The 19,292-nt window shown below is 41.7% G+C and overlaps 1 protein-coding gene across 4 annotated transcripts in view; it reads right to left on the reverse strand.

Annotated features, from left to right (window-relative positions):
- IL5RA (interleukin 5 receptor subunit alpha) overlaps positions 1–19,292 on the reverse strand; it is a 52,035-nt gene that overhangs the window by 16,530 nt on the left and 16,213 nt on the right. For 3 of the 4 annotated variants that reach the window (XM_049863121.1, XM_049863119.1, XM_049863122.1), the window contains exons 7-8: positions 16,535–16,680; positions 13,677–13,815 (exon numbers count right to left, since the gene is read on the reverse strand). In XM_049863121.1, coding sequence (XP_049719078.1) covers positions 13,677–13,815; positions 16,535–16,680 — 285 coding nt within the window. Of the gene's footprint in view, positions 1–13,149; positions 13,318–13,676; positions 13,816–16,534; positions 16,681–19,292 lie in introns of those variants that run through there. The other variant, XM_049863123.1, reaches the window with a different exon arrangement.

Here is a 19,292-nt window from a genome sequence, read left to right on the forward strand (position 1 = left end):
GGAAAGTAGCACATTTTCACTGCTAAAAACTTGAAAGTTACAGTAAAGCATAAACTAAAAGGAAATAAAAACCATCGGTAACTGGAAGTAACTAATAGTTCATTTTCTACCCATATTTTTATATTCACCTACATGAGTTCTCACAGGTGCCAAACACTATGCAGACTGCTTAAACATATGTTATCGACTTAATTCTCACAGCAGCGCTTCAAGGTGGTTGCCATTATCCTCATTTTAAGATTGGGAAACTGGAACACAGAAGGGCAGAATTAAGTCCAGCAAGGACATAGTTAGTAAACACTGAGGTTCAGGCTCAGGACTGGGTAACCTGTCCATACCCTTAGCCATTATGCAGGTATCCCATTCTACTCCTCACCATCCCCAAAACTTAGACGAGTTATAGATTAAATTGTGTTCCCCCAAAAGATAATGCCTTCAAATCCTAAAGCCTGGCACCTGTGAATGTGACCTTATTTGGGAACAGGGTCATAGCAGATGTAATTAGTTAAATTAAGATGAACCACCAAATCCATTGTCACTGAGTAGATTCCAACTCATAGTGACCCTATAGGACAGAGACCTGCCCCATAGGGTTTCCAAGGAACGGCTGTGGATTCAAAAACCTGATCTTTTGATTAGGAGCTGAGGTCTTAACCACTACACCATGGGGGCTCTGAGGTCATTACGGTGGGCCCTAAACTCTTTATGATTCATGGGCCTATAAGAGGAGGAAAAGAGACACAGAGGGAAGATGGCCATATAAACACAGAAGCAGAGATTGGAGTTACATTGCCACAAACCAAGGAATGCCTGGTGCTTCCAGAAGCTGGAAGGGACAAGGAAGGCTCCTCCCTAGAGCCTTCAGAGAGAATACTGCCCTGATAACACCCTGAATTCAGACTCTTAGCCTCCAGGCTGTGAGAGAATACATTTCTGTTGTTGGAAGCCACACAGTTGTGGAACCTGGTTTGGGGAGCCCTGTTGTTATTGTTATTAGATGCTGTCGAGTCAGTTCTGACTCATAGCGACCCCGTGCACAACAGAACGAAACACTGCTGGGTCCTAAGCCATCCTTACAATTGTTATGCTTGATCTCATTGTTGCAGCCACTGTGTCAATCCACCTCGTTGAGGGTCTTCCTCTTTCCCACTGACCCTGTACTCTGCCAGGCATGATGTCCTTCTCCAGGTACTAATCCCTCCTGACAACGTATCCAAAGTACGTAAGACACAGTCTCGCCATCCTTGCCTCTAAGGAGCATTCTGGCTGTACTTCTTCTAAGACAGATTTGTTCCTTCTTCAGGCAGTCCATGGTATATTCAGTGTTCTTTGCCAGCACCACAATTCAAAGGTGTCAATTCTTCGGTCTTCCTTATTCATTGTCCAGCTTTCACATGCATATGATGCGATTGAAAATACCATGGCTTCTGTCAGGCACACCTTACTCTTCAAGGTGACATCTTTGCTCTTCAACACTTTGAAGAGGTCCTTTGCAGCATATTTACCCAATGCAATGCATCTTTTGATTTCTTGACTGCTGCTTCCATAGCTGTTGACTGTGGATCCAAGTGAAATGAAATCCTTGACAATTTCAAACTTTTCTCCATTTATCATGATGCTGTCCATTGGTCCAGTTGTGAGGATTTTTGTTTTCTTTATGTTGAGGCGTAATCCATACTGAAGGCTGTGGTCTTTGATCTTCATGAGTAAGTGCTTCAACTCCTCTTCACTTTCAGCAAGCAAGGTTGTGTCATCTGCATAACGCAGGTTGTTAACGAGTCTTCCTCCAATCCTGATGCCCTGTTCTTCTTATAGTCCAGCTTCTGGTATTATTTGCTCAGCATACAGATTGAATGGGTATGGTGAAAGAATACAACCCTGACGCACACCTTTCCTGACTTTAAACCAATCAGTATCCCCTTGTTCTGTCCGAACAACTGCCTCTTGATCTATGTAAAAGTTCCTCATGAGCACAATGAAGAATTCCTATTCTTTGCAATGTCATCCATAATTTGTTATCATCCACACAGTCGAATGCCTTTGCATAGTCAATAAAACACAGGTAAACATCCTTCTGGTATTCTCTGCTTTCAGCCAGGATCCATCTGACATGAGCAATGATATCCCTGGTTCCAAATCCTCTTCTTTCTGGCAGTTCCCTGTCAATATACTGCTGCAGCCATTTTTGAATGATCTTCAGCAAAATTTTGCTTGCATGTGATATTAATTGTTCTATAATTTCCACATTCAGTTGGATCACCTTTCTTGGGAATAGGCATAAATATGGATCTCTTCCAGTCAGTTGGCCAGGAAGCTGTCTTCCATATTTCTTGGCATAGACGAGTGAGCACCTCCAGCACTGCATCTGTTTGTTCAAACATCTCAATTGATATTCCATCAATTCCTGCAGCCTTGTTTTTTGCCAGTGCCTTCAGAGCAGCTTAGACTTCTTCCCTCAGTACCATCGGTTCCTGATCATATGCCACTTCTTGAAATGGTTGAACGTCGACTAATTCTTTTTGGTATAATGACTCTGTGTATTCCTTCCATCTTCTTTTGATGCTTCCTGTGTTGTTTAATATTTTCCCCATAGAATCCTTCACTATTGCAACTCGAGGCTTGAATTTTTTCTTCAGCTCTTTCAGCTTGAGAAACTCCGAGCGTGTTCTTCCCTTTTGTTTTTCCATCTCCAGCTCTTTGCACATGTCCTTACAATACTTTACTTTGTCTTCTCGAGCCGCCCTTTGAAATCTTCAGTTCTTTTACTTCATCAATTCTTCCTTTTATGTTAGCTGCTCGACGTTCGAGAGCTAGTTTCAGAGTCTCCTCTGACATCCATCTTGATCTTTTCTTTCTTTCCTGTCTTTTCAGTGACCTCTTGCTTTCTTCATGGATGATGTACTTGATGTCATTCCACAACTTGTCTGGTCTGCGGTCACTAGTGTTCAATGCGTCAAATCTATTCTTCAGATGGTCTCTAAATTCAGGTGGGATATACTCAAGGTCATATTTTGGCTCTCATGGACTTGTTCTGATTTTCTTCAGTTTTGGCTTGAACTTGCATATGAGCAATTGATGGTCTGTTCCACAGTCGGCCCCTGGCCTTGTTCTGACTGATGATATTGAGCTTTTCCATTGTCTCTTTCCACAGATGTAGTCAATTTGATTTCTATGTGTTCCATCTGGCCAGGTCCCTGTGTATACTCTCCATTTATGTTGGTGAAAGAAGGTATTTGCAATGAAGAAGTCGTTGGTCTTGCAAAATTCTATCATTTGATCTCCGGCACTGTTTCTATCACCAAGGCCATATTTTCCAACTACTGATCCTTCTTCTTTGTTTCCAACTTTTGCATTCCAATCGCCAGTAATTATCAATGCATCTTGATTGCATGTTCAATCAATTTCAGACTGTAGCAGCTGATAAAAATCTTCTATTTCTTCATCTTTGGCCCTAGTGGTTGGTGCGTAAATTTGAATAATAATCGTATTAACTGGTCTCCCTTGTAGGCGTATGGATATTATCCTATCACTGACAGTGTTGTACTTCAGAATAGATCTTGAAACGTTCTTTTTGACAATGAACGCACCACCGTTCCTCTTCGAATTGTCATTCCCAGCATGGTAGACTATATGATTGTCCGATTCCAAATGGTCAATACCAGTCCATTTCACCTCACTAATGCCTAGGATATTGATGTTTATGCATTCCATTTCATTTTTGACGATTTCCAATTTTCCTAGATTCATACTTCATACATTCCAGGTTCCGATTATTAATGGATGTTTGCAGCTGTTTCTTCTCATTTTGAGTCATGCCGCATCAGCAGATGAAGGTCCCAAAAGCTTGACTCCATCCACATCATTAAGGTCGACTCTACTTTGAGGAGGCAGCTCTTCCCCAGTCATCTTTTGAGTGCCTTCCAACCTGGGGGGCTCATCTTCCAGCACTATATCAGACAATGTTCTGCTGGTATTCATAAGGTTTTCACTGGCTAATGCTTTTCAGAAGTAGACTGCCGGGTCCTTCTTCCTAGTCTGTCTTAGTCTGGAAGCTCAGCTGAAACCTGTCCTCCATGGGTGACCCTGCTGGTATCTGAATACCAGTGGCATAGCTTCCAGCATCACAGCAACACACAAGGCTCCACAGTGTGACAAACTGACAGACACGTGGGGGTAGGCAGCCCTAGGATAGGAACACCTGAGGTCACATGCACATACAGGCTCTTCACTCAGCATGTTCTAAGCACGTTTTGGTCTCTGAGAACTCTTCCTGGCTAGACGCTACTTCACTGTAGGGAAGCCCTGTTTTGTTGTTTCCGTCCCCATTGCTGAGTGTTGCTAAGGTTGTGAGCTGCATCTCTAATTGAAGGGGGCTAATTTCAGTGAGAGAATTCTCTTCCATGCTGGAGACCCTAGTTTGATTCCTGGTCAGTGCACATCATGCATAGTCACCACCCATCTGTTAGTGGAAGCTTGAGTGTTGTGAAGATGCTGAATAGGATTCAGTGTAGCTTCTAGACTAAGACAGGCTAGGAAGAAAGGGCTGGTGATCTATTTCTGAAAAAAGCTTTCCTATACTCGCTGCCAAGTGGACATTTCTTGTGGATTACCCACTGTTAAGATATTAATATTTAAAAAATTGAGAGTCAGTTGTATAAATGAGTGAATTAAGGTAAGCGTCTAGCCTGGTTTCACTTAAAGTAGAACAGGGAAATAAATTTGACCTACAATATACACTCTTTGTGTCAAAATTAGAATTTCAGTACTAAGTTTCAAAACCGTACAAATCACAATGATCTGATCCCATTGTACATAGGGTTGTCATGAGTCACAACTCCGGGGCAGCTAAAAACAATAGCAACACCTTGCAAACTACCATTCCTCCTGAAGCTCCCTAGGCTCTAGGGGCGATTGAACAACTTTATTAAGAACCTATGACAATATTTTTAAAAATCAAAATTTTGAGCCATATTTATATCTAATATTTTTACAAACAGGCGTTAGCCATATTTCACCAATTAATGGGACCAACAGCCTGAGAGAAACAGGCCTTTTATTTTTCCAAATCCCACAGACACTCAGTAGTGGTCCTAGGACTAATAGTCAGTTTCTTGGATTGTAACTGAGTACCCTGTTAAACCCTATTTTTACTGCAGTCATTCATAGCTAACATAAAGACTAACTGGAAATAATTAACGCCATCAAATCAAATATTTATTTCCCATCTGGTTTCTTGAATATGGGACTCAGCTTGCTCCTCTTTCCCCATCTGTGAAACTGACCATTCCATTCTCTTGACCATTATTTGAGACTCCTCGTAAATACGCTTAGAAATCTATATTTGTATCTTAGAATATGAATTCATCAAGGAGTGTGTCAGCAGAAAAAAAAAATTATCGTATTTACAACTATGTTAGACAGGTAGAGTTCAATTCCTGCAAAAATATTAAACAGTGTCTTACATATTATCAGGGTCACACATTCGGTCACATTTGTGTCTCAAATTGTGCAATTCCCTGTAGCCTGATGTGCCAAGTCCTGATAAAAAAGTACCGTTTACTCCTGAACATGATTACAAAAATCTTTTCAGTTAAACCACTATCTGGTTATTCACTTCAGCTCTCACTTTGATAAGCGAAGATTTTCTCTGAATTAGCAAAAATACAGAGGCAACTGATTTTATTTCACTCAATCAAAAAAAGTTACTGATGCATGAAAGGTACTATGTGGGAGCAAAGTCATGGTCCCTGCCTGGAGGGAGTTGGCCAATTAGTCATTTCTCCTGGCTTGGCTTCTCCAGTCACCCAACATGCTCTAGGGCAACTCCCCGCCAGCCAACTGAGAACAAAACAAACCCCAGCTTTACTGCAGAGAAAACATAAACTAGCAGGTAAATTTAGTGCAAAGAAAAGTTTTCACGTACTTACCACCAAGTGAAAATGACTTGTGGATTATCTAACGTTAAGATAGATTTAAAAAAAAAAAAAATTGATAGTTATATAAATAAGTGAATTAAAGTAAGCATCTAGTCTGGCTTCACTGAAATAGAACAGGAAAATAGGTTCCACCCTTGAATACATCATTAATTGGAATTCTGGCATCTCTAGTCTTGGAGTTTTTTTAACAGCACATATTTCCAGGTAACTTGAATCTTTTCTCTGACTCAAAGAGAATACCTTTCCTGCCATTAAAACGAAAGCCACTGATGTTTCTTTTGAGAAATTGATAAGCAACCACTATTTGGTTATGCAGAGATGAGTTTTAGAAAGAGGAAGTCAAAAAGCTTGTCCTTCTAAGGAGAAGCTCGCAGGACTCTTCCACTTCAAATCTAGATGCGCTTCAGATGTTGCCATGTTCAAGCATTTGGGGAGCTCTGCTGTTTGGCTTCAGATGACCTTGGTTTTCCATGGTTCTTGATATCTCAACCATTCGTCCTTGCACATAAGCCAACTGATGAAAACTATTTGTTGTTGTCCTATGACCTGAGAGTGTATATGAGTGGGGTATGGGGTGAGGGATATGGGCAATAAAGAAGGCAGATAGACCCCAGGCATTGGACCCAGCTCTGCCTCTGTTTTAGGAGCTTGGTCAAATCACTTCCCTCTTGTTGCTGCAGCCTTTCTTATTTTAGAGTTCTAATGATCTATGTGGAGACCTGGTGGCACCGTGGTTAAGAGCTCAACTGCTAACCAGCTGCTCCTTCGAAACACTGTGGGGCGGTTCTACTCTGTCCTTTAGGGTCTTTGTGATTTGGAATAGACTCACAACAGGTTACGATCTCTGTAGTCCAGACTAATAACACCAAGGAGATTAATTTGATCTGGAACCTTGCTCCATCTTAAATTGTCCATATAAATGTGAACTTTCAGTGTTTCCATGTTGATTGTGAATCTGATTTCAGACCCAATAATAGGTTTTGATGAAAAATAGCTAATTAGTAAATTGCAAGACTCCCTGGGTGGTGCAAACAATTATGCACTCAACTACTAGCTGAAAGGTTGGTGGTTAGAACCCACTTAGAGGTGCCTTGGAAGACAGACCTGTCGATCTGCTTCTGAAAGGTTACGGTCTTGAAAACTCTGTGGAGTACAGTTCTACTCTGCACACATGGTGTCGCCATAAGTTGGAATTGACTCAACTGACAGCAATTAACGACGACAACAACAAGTAAATTGTAACCAAAAATCCAGAATCACCACAAGGTATGTCAGTCTCAAGTGAGACAGAGTGGGTTTTTCATCTTGTTATTAGGTTAATTGTTTTTACCTTTCAACCAAATTTTGCCACCATATTGGCCCAGAGGATGCTATCTCTTACCTCATGAAAGCATTAGAATTTATAAAATTCTTTTGGAAGGCCTACAGAAACCTCCACCACCCATCTGTCAGTTTGTTGTACTATGGTAGCTTGCATATTGCTGGAAGTTATGCCACTGGTATTTCAAATATTTCAAATACCACCAGGGTCACCCTTGGAGGACAGGTTTTAGCAGAACTGCCAGATTAAGCTAGACTAGGCAGAGAAAGACCTGCCAATCTACTTAAGAAAATTATCTAGTGAAAACCCTACAGATCACAACAGAATATTACCTGATATAGTGCTGGAATATGAGCCCCCTAGGTTGGAAGGGGAAACCCTGGTGGCGTAGTGGTTAAGTGCTACCGCTGTTAACCAAAAGGTCAGCAATTCAAATCTGCCAGGCGCTCCTTGGAATCTCTATGGGGCAGTTCTACTCTGTCCTATAGGGTTGCTATGAGTTAGAATCAACTCGACGGCAGGGTTTTTTTTTTTTTTTTTGGTTTAGGTTGGAAGGCACTCAAAATACCCAGTGGCTGCAACAATGGACTCGAGCATACCAATAATCTTGAAAAGGGCACAGGATCGGGCAGTGTTTCATTCTGTTGTACATGGGGTCACTGTGAGTCAGAGCCAACTTGGCCACTGCTAACAATAAGAGAATCCTAATTTGGGGCCTTCCACCATGTTTCCCTTTCATCTTCCCCTTTCCTGATGCTCTCCCTATTCTACCACAACACAAGAATGTAAGAAGAAAGAGCAAAGAAGCAGGAGTCAGAGGGAGGAGGGATGGAGCTACAGGAGCTTTGGTGAGACACAGGGCAACCTGTAAAGTCAAGGAGGTGTATCAGATGACCTCAAAGGTGGTTCCACCCCCTGCAGCTTTTCATTCTGGGTGCCAGGAGCCAATGTACAGGGTTTCTTCACAAATCGGTCCATGAATACCAAAGCAAAGGAGAAAACACAGGAGCGGCCCAGTGGTGGCATTACTTCCACCCCAGCCCCATCTAAATTCTTACACACACACCTTGATTTTCTGCCTTGGCCTATTTTCATGAAGCCCTTACAGACTCGAGGATGTGTCACATAACTATAAGAAAGTCCCCTGGCTCAAACCATGACAGAAAAGTAAATGCCAGAGCTTCCTGGTGAGTAACACATGGTGGCGTTGAAGGAAGGCAGCAACGCCCCAGTCAGAGCTGTCCTAAAATTAGGTGAATGTTGCTTTACGCCCCTGGGGCAAGTGCTTACACACCTCAAGCCTAAAGCAATCTTTTTTAAAAATACATTTTAAATGGTACTTAGAACCATCATCACACAGATTCTGGCCTTCAGATAAAGTCCTCAGTGAGGTGAGGTCAAAACCCAACTGTTTGCTTGAAGGACAATTCCTGGGACTGTGGGTAAGGCCTGTCACTGACAATGACACCAGGTAGATCTACAAGAGCTACACACACTTTTCCATTGAGAAGGACACAGACATAGGGAAATTTATTTCCATAATTGCTTATTTCACACACAGCATTTGAGCTTCATGGAGAGGGGAGAAGAAGAGAAGATGATGAACTTCAGAAAATGAAAAGCTTCCCAGGCACCAGGGAGCAAAAGCTTTTGGTAAACAAGAGATGGCAAAAGATAATGGAGGAACAGAAAAATCAGGAAGTTAAGAAAGTTTAAAAAAGAGAAAGACATGTAAAAAGTGGGAAGTTAGCTGTTAAGATAAGACAGAGAAGCCAGCTGAGGAAGGACAGTTGATACCAAGTACTGATAAAATAAAACTGCTCCTTCCATTTAAAAAAATAAAACAACGATTCCATGCTCTGGAAATGCTAGGGAAGGAGGGCCCATCTAGAGTCCAGTTTAGGTCAGTCAGGCAAAGTGTGTTCACTGGCTTGCTGCCTCCTCCTAACTGCCATCCCCTGTGCTACCCGGCTGTCTAGGGACCAGGCCATCTGGAATGAGTAGTACCCCTGTTTGCCCCTACCAGTTGCCATCAAGTTGACCCTGACTCATGACAACTGCATGTGTGTCAGAGTAAAAATGTGCTCCATAGGGTTTTCAGTGGTTAATTTTTCAGAAGTAGATTAGCAAGCATTTCTTCTGAGCCACCTCTGGGGGACTTGAACCTCCAACCTTTCAGTTAGCAGCTGAGTGTGTTAACCATTTGTACCACCCAGGGACTCCTTTTGTTCCCCTCAGCCTCTCTGAACTCATCAGTCAAAACTTACTCATTCTATAGCTCCTTCATTATTAAATAATCTTGGGCTATAATGGGTTAATTAGTTAATTGAATCCATTCTAGTTCACTAATTGGCTCAATGTCACCTATTTGGGAAAACTGTATCTTAATAGCACATCTTGGCCACTCGGCATTGACTAAGCCATTTATTGTTTCTGGGCCTTTATTTCCTTAGGTTAAAATAAAGGAGGTGGACTTGATAAGATCTAAGAAAGAGGTGGTATTTGAGTTGGGCCTCAAAGTAAAAATAGAAGGGGAGGACTGCTGGTTGCCATTTATAAGACAAGGTAAGAGAGGAGGAGGGGTGTCTAAAGGAAATGAACATAGTGGCAAAATTGCCTGATAGACTGCAAGCTGAGCATAATTATTGCCACCCCCTCGAGGGGTAAGGAAGAGCCACGCAAGATGCCCCAGAGAAGCCTGGACTTCTATTACATTTATTAATCATCTTGATGAAAAGGGAAAGACTGCATTGATTAAATTCACTAATGATCCTAAACTGAGCAGGGGAGTAAATTCCAGAAACGATGGATTTATAAGGTGAGTAGTAATAATATTAATCAGCTCATCTTCATGAAAAGGGTGGCTGTAAATGAAATGGGATTTGCCATAGATAATGGCAGTGAGGTACACCTGGGGGGAAACTCTAATGAGCTCAGGCCAAGACTAGGAAGTTGTTATTTTGGAAATAATAACAGGAAGAGAGCCTGAAGTGGAAAGTGAATGACAAATTAAAAACAAGCTCAAAATAAACTCTCGTTATGGATCACAGTTTCACTCTCAGCACTTTTGCAGTGGGGTAAGGCAGTGTTAAAGGTCTTGAATGGTGGAGCTGGGAGGAAGGCAGCACTCACATTTTACAGGTAAGGCAACTGAGACTCAGAGGCTAGGTCAGGGGTGGCCAAACCCTGGCACACCAGTCACCACTATCCCCTCCACCAGTGGTAGATGTTGCTGATACATTTTTCTGATGACCCATATTTAGCCCGAGAACCCTTCTCAGAACAGCTCTCTGAGCAATCTTCAATTATTCGGCTCATGAAATACTATATTTTGCCATCTGTAATTTAGGTCATCTACCACCCATCTGTCATACGTTGTACTCGTGTGTTGCTATGATATTGGAAGCTATGTCACCAGTATTTCAGATAGCAGCAGAGGTATTCATGGTGGACAGGTGTAAGCAAAACATATAGACTAAGACAGGCTAGAAAGAAAGGCCTGGTGATCTACTTCCAAAAATTAGCCAATTAAAAAAAAACGTATGGATCAAACAGGATATTGTCTGATATAGACATATCAAATGGGAAGACCATTTGCTAAAAAAAGGGTATCATGTTTGGTAAAGTAGGAGGTCGATAAAAATGGAAGAAAGACTCAATGAGATGGATTGGCACAATAGTCACAACAATGGACTCAAACATACCAGTAATCATGAGGATGGCATAGAACCAGGCAACCTTTCGTTCTGCTATACCTAAAGTGGCCATGAGTTGGAGCCGACTTGAAGCCAACTAACAATAACAATTTAGGTCGCAGAATTAGACATTAGCAGAGACATGGCTAAAACCTAGATCTCCTGATTTGTCTAATGCTTCTGCCCCACTTTATAAGCTGTAAATTCTCTACAGTTAACACTGACTATAACTTCAAAACTCAAACACTTGTAAGCAGAAATGGATCCTTAGCCAAGAATCTGGTGTTGCATTCCAAGCTCCACCATGTTGGTCTGAGGCACCTTGGACAGCATTAAAAGGTCTTGGAGACATATGTTGGAGGATTGGGAAGACACTTAGAAATATCAGTAATTTGTCACCAACAAGACTTGTCCTCTTGGGGATTAACAGGAAGCATTTAAAAAGGAAATCCACTGAATGTGAGTGATAAAAATTAAGCTTCCGCCAAAGGGATTTGATAAAATTAATAACCTTGTTAAAAATTCCCTGGAACTGATGAATGTTTCTTCTATTGGTTTCTCTCTCAGTGAATAGAGTGCATTTTATTTGTGTAGATGAAGCATAGTTGAGGGAGGCCCCGTGTGTGCTGGGTCATTTTAGTGAGGTCAAGGTATCAACCTAGGAGAAGCGGAAGATTGGCCTCAGCAGAGTTATGAAGTTGGTCCATTCTGAATTCCTTTTTCCCTCCTTTCAGTTCTCTTTCCCCAAGAGGGCTCATGCTTCTCCTCTGGGTCGCAGTACAGTGATCAAGGCCAACCCATAAGCTGTGCTGGTTGTGTGTTGCATGACTCTCGGGAGTGCCATTCCCCTTTGAATACTCAGCAACTCAGCATGACCAGTCCCCTTTTTGGAAACAGTTCTCCATTCCCAGGCCTTTCCTCATCTTTCCCAGTCTTCCATGGAGATCTACCTGATAGGTGTCAGATCTGACTCATATCCACATGAGCTAATAATAGGTCACTGCCTAGGAATTTTCTGAAGACCCACCCCTTAGCCTCAGTGAATGAATTAAATAATACAAAACTTTAGCACATGATTAAGAGAAGTCTTTTCAAGTGGTCATTGGATACCCCATTGGAGGAAGCTATGGGTAGACTCAAACCTTCAACCTTTCATTTAGTAGCTGAGCCATTAACCATTTGCACGACCCAGGGACTCCAATATGTGACAAGCCTGGTGTTATACCTGCATTTTCTGTCAGACTCCAGTGTTCCTTTCACCTCCCCTGCTTTTGCAGACCTAATGCAACACTTAACCACGTATGTCTGTATCCCCAGGCTGCATGGTTGTAGCATACACACAAGACACACTGTCTGCTTTTTAGCTGTCCCCTTCTCTCATAAAATCCCTGTCTTTTCTTGCCCAAGACACCCAGATAACAGCAAACACAGGTCTGAATGTTCTATCTTCATGTCAGGCTAGGGGACTGCCATCTGGCCCAAGGTGAGGTCAGAAATGCTTTTTCATGCAGGGCCATACCAGGTACTTTATTGCCCTTCACAGATCTCACTGATGGATAATTACCTTACTTGACAAATAAACAAGTCAATTTGGTCATAAACAAAAACTGTATCAGAACCAACACAGGAAGCCCAGGAGACTCCCAGTTGTTTTATATATGCAGTAACATTGGATATGAAGGCCCAGGAGTGGATCCAGACTTTGTGGGCTGTGAAACTATTTTAGAATCTTCCTTAAGAACAGAAAACTATGAATGTGAATGTAAAATTAGGTACAGGAAAATTATAGAGATGGAGACTAGATTAGTGATATTAGTGATTGCCAAGGGTTAGGGACAGATGGGTTCAGGGTAGGGACAGATGGGGAGAGGGTAGTGGATGTGGTTATACAAGGACAATACAATGGATCCTTGTGGAGATGGGGCTGTTCTATATCTTGACTCTGGTGGTTAATACATGAACCTTCACAAGTGATAAAATTGCTTAGAACTAAATAGACACCCACACACCCAAATCAGTGCCTGTAAAACTAGTGTAATCTGAATAAGATTAGTGGATTGTATCAGTGCCAATTTTCTGGTTATGATATTGTGCTATACTTTGGCAGATGTTATCCTTGGGGAAACAGGGTAAAGGGTACACAGGATCTCTTTGTATCATTTCTTACAACAGCATGCGACTCTACAGTTATCTCCAAAAAAAAGTTTAATTTTAAAAATTGGATAGAAGTGGAAACAGAATATCTAGGGGGAAAAAATCGGGTACAGGGCCTTGGAAGGACTGGTGCTAGTGAGAGGCTTGGGCACTTTAGCTTCATTGGCTTCCGTGTAATCACATGGCCGTCAAGGTTGAAAAGGCAGTAGACCTACAGAAGATGAGGCATAGCAGAGATGTAACACCATTATGAGACCTGTAATTGATTGCGCATCCTTTCCAGGATTATCTGCTTCAACTCTCAGTAAGGTAGCTTGTCCCTAGGTGGTGCAAACGCTTTGTGCTCAACTATTAACCTAAAGGTTGGCAATTCCAACCCACCCAGCAGCACCGTGAAAAGAAGGCCTGGCGATTTTCTTCCATTAAAATTACAGCCAAGAAAACACTACGGAGAAGTTCTACTCTGTAACACATTGGGTTGCCATGAGGAAGAATCAACTCAACAGCACCCGACAACACCACCACCACCAAGATAAAGTGCTTGCCTCAAAATAAGAATAAGATACTCACCCACATAAATAGGTTGACTCCACTCACTCCAGTGTCCCTTTTTCCCACACACAGTGTGCACTGCTGCTCTCACTTGAACTGAATGCTTAGAAACATCATCAATTATCCAGCTGAATGTATTGATCATCATTTTTTCTGTCTAAATGGGGAAAAATTCGCATTATAAAAATCTCTAGACACACAATTCACGTTATGCCAATGATAAGAACGGGATGTCCTCTAGTGGTAATGTGACTCACTGTTCAGTGATCAATTTAAAATCAACAGGACACATATCGAGCAGTTTATTCTAGACTGCTTCAATATGGGTGTGTTGACAGTGACCCTTCAGAGAAAAGCTACTCGGTGACCAAAATAGATACACTGGTCAATTGAAAGACACATAGTCCACCTGGGCCTAACTGATGTTTCCAGACCGAAACACTGGAGTGGCAGCAGAGCATGTCATCCCCCTCACCTTGTCCCTGCATATTTTCTAGTGATATTACTAAAGAATATCACATGGTTCCCATTAGATTCTGCACTGGTTACAAACCATGATCTGTGGGCCAAATCCCGCTTGCTGCCTATTTTTGTAGGGCCTGCAAGCTCAGAATGGATTTTACATTTTTAATTGGTTAGGACAAAATCAAAAAAAGCATAATGACAAAATAAAAAAAAAAAATTACACATGAAAATGGCATGGAAATCAAATTTGTGTCCACAGTAAAATATTATTGGAACACAGCCACACCCATTAGTTTACATGTTCTCTAGGGCTGCCTTCCCTCTGCAGTGGCAGAGCTGGGTAGTTGCAACAGAAACCATATGGCCTACAAAGCGTAAAATATTTCCAATCTGGCCCCTTAAAAAAAACATTTGCTGACCCCAGAGATGCAGGATGTCCCAAACGGCCAGAGGTTGGGGCAGCTTGGGATATGGAATGAGCATAGACTTTGAATCTAGGAAGGACAGGATTGGAATCCTAGCTTTACTTCCAACTAACTGCATGACAAGTCCCTTGACCTCTCTGAGCCTCAGTTTTCCCATCTGTAAAATAGGATAACAATATCTAACCCATGGATTGTTGAGCTTAATGAAAATATCTCTGTAAATCCCAAACTTAAGGACATGCTATGTTGAATCTTAGGGAAAACTGCCAATATTCAATATTTTGATCTGCAAAACAGCAATTTGAGCAGTTCAACGTAGTGATATATGCTCACTCAATGCTAGTTGGCCACAGAAAACTTAGGCTAAAGTTGTCCAGCACTGAATCGAGGATGTTTTCTCACAAACAGGTCCTTCTCCTGTACTGCCTGTACTGGCCAGTAGCACCACCATCCAGCCAACCCCCTGTATCTCAAACCAGCGATGTGTCCCTGACACCTGCATCTTACATACACCCTGGGTATGTATCTCCCTCCTTTACTCATCCCCATCCCAGGGTCATTGCCTATTTTGGCCCTTGTCATCTTTTGCTTGGGCTATTCATTGTAGTAGCCATTAACTGATATCCCCATCCTCATACCCCACCTCCCCACATCCAGCTCTTGTGCTGCTACCAAAATTGTTCTTGGATTCTGAGGATGTGGTCATGTTTCTCGGTTGTTTAAAACCCTTCAACGGCTTTCATACCTATGGCCATGGTTTTTCAAAAGGAAACCCATTTCTTTTTCTGACAAAATCTTACAAGGTCACTCTGGGAGAAATCAGTGTATATGGTCTAGAGCTATCCCTGTGTTGGCCATTTGGTTCAAGGAATAATGCCCTCTTAGACTCCTGCTACTCACAGCGTGGTGGCTGTACTGATACAGGTCAGGAACTGTGTATTACTGGTCTGTAGACCAGTAAGTACAGAAATGGAAACTACAATTTAGAAATGTATCTAAAAATTTAACATTGCCAGGACATCCAAGCACGTGATCAGTGGGGTTATAATTTACATGTCTTTGGTTATATTTCATTTTTCTAGCAAATTTATTTTATTGTATTTTACAAAAGTACCAATCCATAGTGGATTAGGTATTTAAAAAAGCAAAGCCTGTCCTTCACCACAGGTAGTTGGAGAAACACTGGCTGGGAACATCCTTCCCCTGTTCTCTCACCAGGCATATTTCTATTCATTCTTCAAGATTCTACAGAGTTCTTCTCTGTGGAGCACCAGAGCAGGTTGCTTTGCCTATCACCTCCTTTGTGCCTCCATTGGTCTTTACTATGGGAGAGCAACTCTGAGGCAGGTGAACATGTCCAATAAACTGGGCCCTTTGATAGCAAAAACAGTGTCTTGTTTATCTTTACAGCTCCCAACTCTGGCCACAAAATAGCCAATTCATTAAATATTTTGTTGAATGGAACTGAATTTGCTTTGCCTACTATAAGACATGAGTGTCGATGTCTAAGAGCCCTGAGTTTGAATCCTGACTTTCCTATTTTTTCTAGCTTCATGACTCTGGGCAAGTTACTTACTCAGCCCTGTTCGTTAGTTTTCTGGACCTGTAAAATGGGAATGATAATTATAGAAATACTGTGAGGATAGAACAAACTAATTTAATAAAGCTCGATGTATAGTTGGTATTCAGTAAATGTTGGCCATTAGTTGCTTTCCTCTTAAACTTTTTCTTCTTTAGTGCTAATGGGTTTTTATCTGAGTCCTTCAGATTATTTTCACCCAAAAGTACGGCACTTCAAGACAAAAGGGCAGTAACGTTTGGTTGCTTTCCTTAGGGGGTAGCTCCTTAACACCTGGGTAGATGCGCGTTAACTTTGACCTTCTTAGTACCAAGCTGTAGCCAGAGCAGTCATTGAAGATAATTTTTCATTAAAATGCTTCTAAAAGAATGCGTATCATTGAATGTTGACATGATCTGAATAATTACCTGAACATAATCCTTCCTTATGTTGTGAATCTTAACTTCGTAATGAAAGCAGCTGATTGGAAAGGCAGAAACTGGTTTCTCCCATTGGATAGAGAGACGAGTTCCTTCAATCCCTGCTGTGACGTTCACTGGAGGATTTTCTTGGTCTAAATTAGAGAATGAGAGATCAGGTTTTTGTTTTTTTTTCTTTAGAATCAGTGATAACTACTGATAGGCCCGATCCACCCATACTTTTCAGTGCATTTTTAGGATATGCTTATCTCATATATTCGCCATCAGGTCTGCATCAACTGATCTCTAAGCCACAGGAAGCTGGGTGGCCTCAATATGACTTCTCTCTTGTAATGCTGAAGAGAAAGAGATCCCTCCTGTAAACATTAAGGATTCCTACTCTAAATGGAAGTGAGAGGTCTAACTCCATCAGCTCATTGTAAGACCCCAGCACCCCTTTTTATTTCTCTAGTTGGATAAGCCAAACCCATTGCCATTGAGTTGACGCCGACTCATGGCAACCTGTGTGTATCACAGTAAAACTGTACTGTATATGTAGGGTTTTCAATGGCTAATTTTTCAGAAGTAGGCCACCAGGCCTTTCTTCCAAGGCACTTCTGGGTGGGCTGAAACCTTCAATCCTTCAGTTCACAGCCAAGTGTGTTAGCTGTTTGCACCATGCAGGAAGCCCATTGGATGAAGGCAAGGGTAAAATGACAATGGCAAGAACATTGCCCTGGAGTTCCCACCAAGCCCCACCTCTGTTCTGCCAGCAGGTGTGCAGCCCTGGCAAATCATTTCCCCATTCTGGGCTTTCAGTTTTTTGTTTTTTTTTTTCATTTTGTTTTATGTGCTTTTTGCTTTGTTTTGGGGATGGAATATGGAGCTTCAGTTGTCTCTTGGATAAAAAGAATGGATTGGGCTAAATTTGTCTTTACTTGTAACTCTATAGTTCTTTCCCCTGAGATCTCAATTGATTTTCTTCATGGCCTGGTGAGGTAGGTAGAAATTATTGTGTTTCTATGTGAGTGTTCTTGTCTTAGGTTATGTGACTTAGATCTCACAATCAATGGCACATGTAAACAAGCTAAGGATGGTACCCGCCAGCTCTGCTTAGGGAATGGCAGGCTATAGAGCCAGTGGGTGCCATTCTTAGCTTATTCCCACGAGCCATTACTTGTGAGATCTAAGTCACATAAACTAAGACAAGAACACTGACGTAGAAACAGTAATTTCCACACACCTCACCCAGCCATGAAGAAAATCAATCAAGATTTCAGGGGAAAGAACGATAGAGTTGCAAGTAAAGACAAATTTAGCCCAATCCATTCTTTTTATCCAAGAGACAACTGAACTCCATACTCCATCCCCAAAACAAAAGTATTCATTTATTTTAGTGATCCTAAGAATTGGACTCAAAAAAAAAAAAAAAAATGAAAATCATAAAAGAAAGTGAATTCCTTTGTTCTGTGACAGGTTGTATCCTGAGTCATATTAATATTATTATTTCCCAGAGCCCCCTCAGCATCTCTTATTGCCTATTTTCACGAAAGTGACATTTTTAGGACACCTAAGAAATACACCATTGAAGAAAATTACATAACCTCTTTTGTAAGTGCTATGATTCTTTAGACAAAGTTATACTCCATTTGATATAGACAACTATTTCACAGACTAAATCATGTCCTTTAGACAATAATATTTTAGCATATTTATTGAAAACTTATGTCATCACTGTTCTGAGCACTATGTAATTATTAATGCCCTTGATTCTCACAAAAGTCGTCTCGTTAGCTGTCATCGAGTCAATTCAGACTCAAGGTGACTCCATATGTTACACAGAGGAACTTCTTCATAGGGTTTTCTTGGCTGTAATCTTAATGGAAACATTTCCAATACTCTTCTTCCGTGGTACCACTGGGTGGGTTTAAATTGTCAATCTTTAGGTTAGCGTCAAGCGCAAACCAATTAATCTCCATTTTTCAGATCAGAAGACTGAGGCAGAGTAGGATGACCAGCTTGTCTGAGGTCACTTAGCAGTCAGTGGAAGAGCCAGTATGTAAGTTCAGGCAACCTGGCTCCACAGCCCAGACGAATAGCCACACCTTCCCTGCCCCACCCCGCTGAAGTCTCCAGTGGTAATAACTGAGAATGCTATGTGCTGAGTTTCATTAGTAGAAGATCTAGGAGGAGGAAGAACATCTTCTATTTTGAGAACTGAGCAGCTCAAACCTTGCATAGAATGTTTAGATCTGAGAATCACATGCTGAGAGAGACCTTCTAACTTGAGAGTGTCCAGAGGAGATAGGTCAGAGTGATGAAGGGGCATAAGGAGAGTGCATGAGGAATCACAGGAAGTTGAGCTTGAGGAAGAGGAGGCTTAAGATGGCAAATATGGCTGCCTTTGGATAGCGGAGGGACCTTCTTGTGGGGAAAAAGATCAGAATTGTTTGAGGTAGTTCCACTAGACCACATGGGCAGAAACTTCAGGAAACCAGTCAGAGCCGCTGCAGGATAAAATAGGCCCTGTTGAGCAGTGAGTTCATTTCCCCTGGTGTGGTAATTCTCAACTGGGGGTGATTTTGCCCTACCTTAAGGGACATTTGGAAATGTATGAAGACATGTTTGGTTGTCACAACTGGGGGCTGCTGGCACCTACTGGGTAGAGACCAAGGATACTGCTAAATATCCAATAATGTACAGGACAGCCCTCTTCCCCCACAACTCAGAATTATCCAGCTAAAAATATTAATAGTGCTGAGACTGA

Source organism: Elephas maximus, chromosome 20, assembly GCF_024166365.1.
Source record: "Elephas maximus indicus isolate mEleMax1 chromosome 20, mEleMax1 primary haplotype, whole genome shotgun sequence".
Lineage (NCBI taxonomy): Eukaryota > Metazoa > Chordata > Mammalia > Proboscidea > Elephantidae > Elephas > Elephas maximus.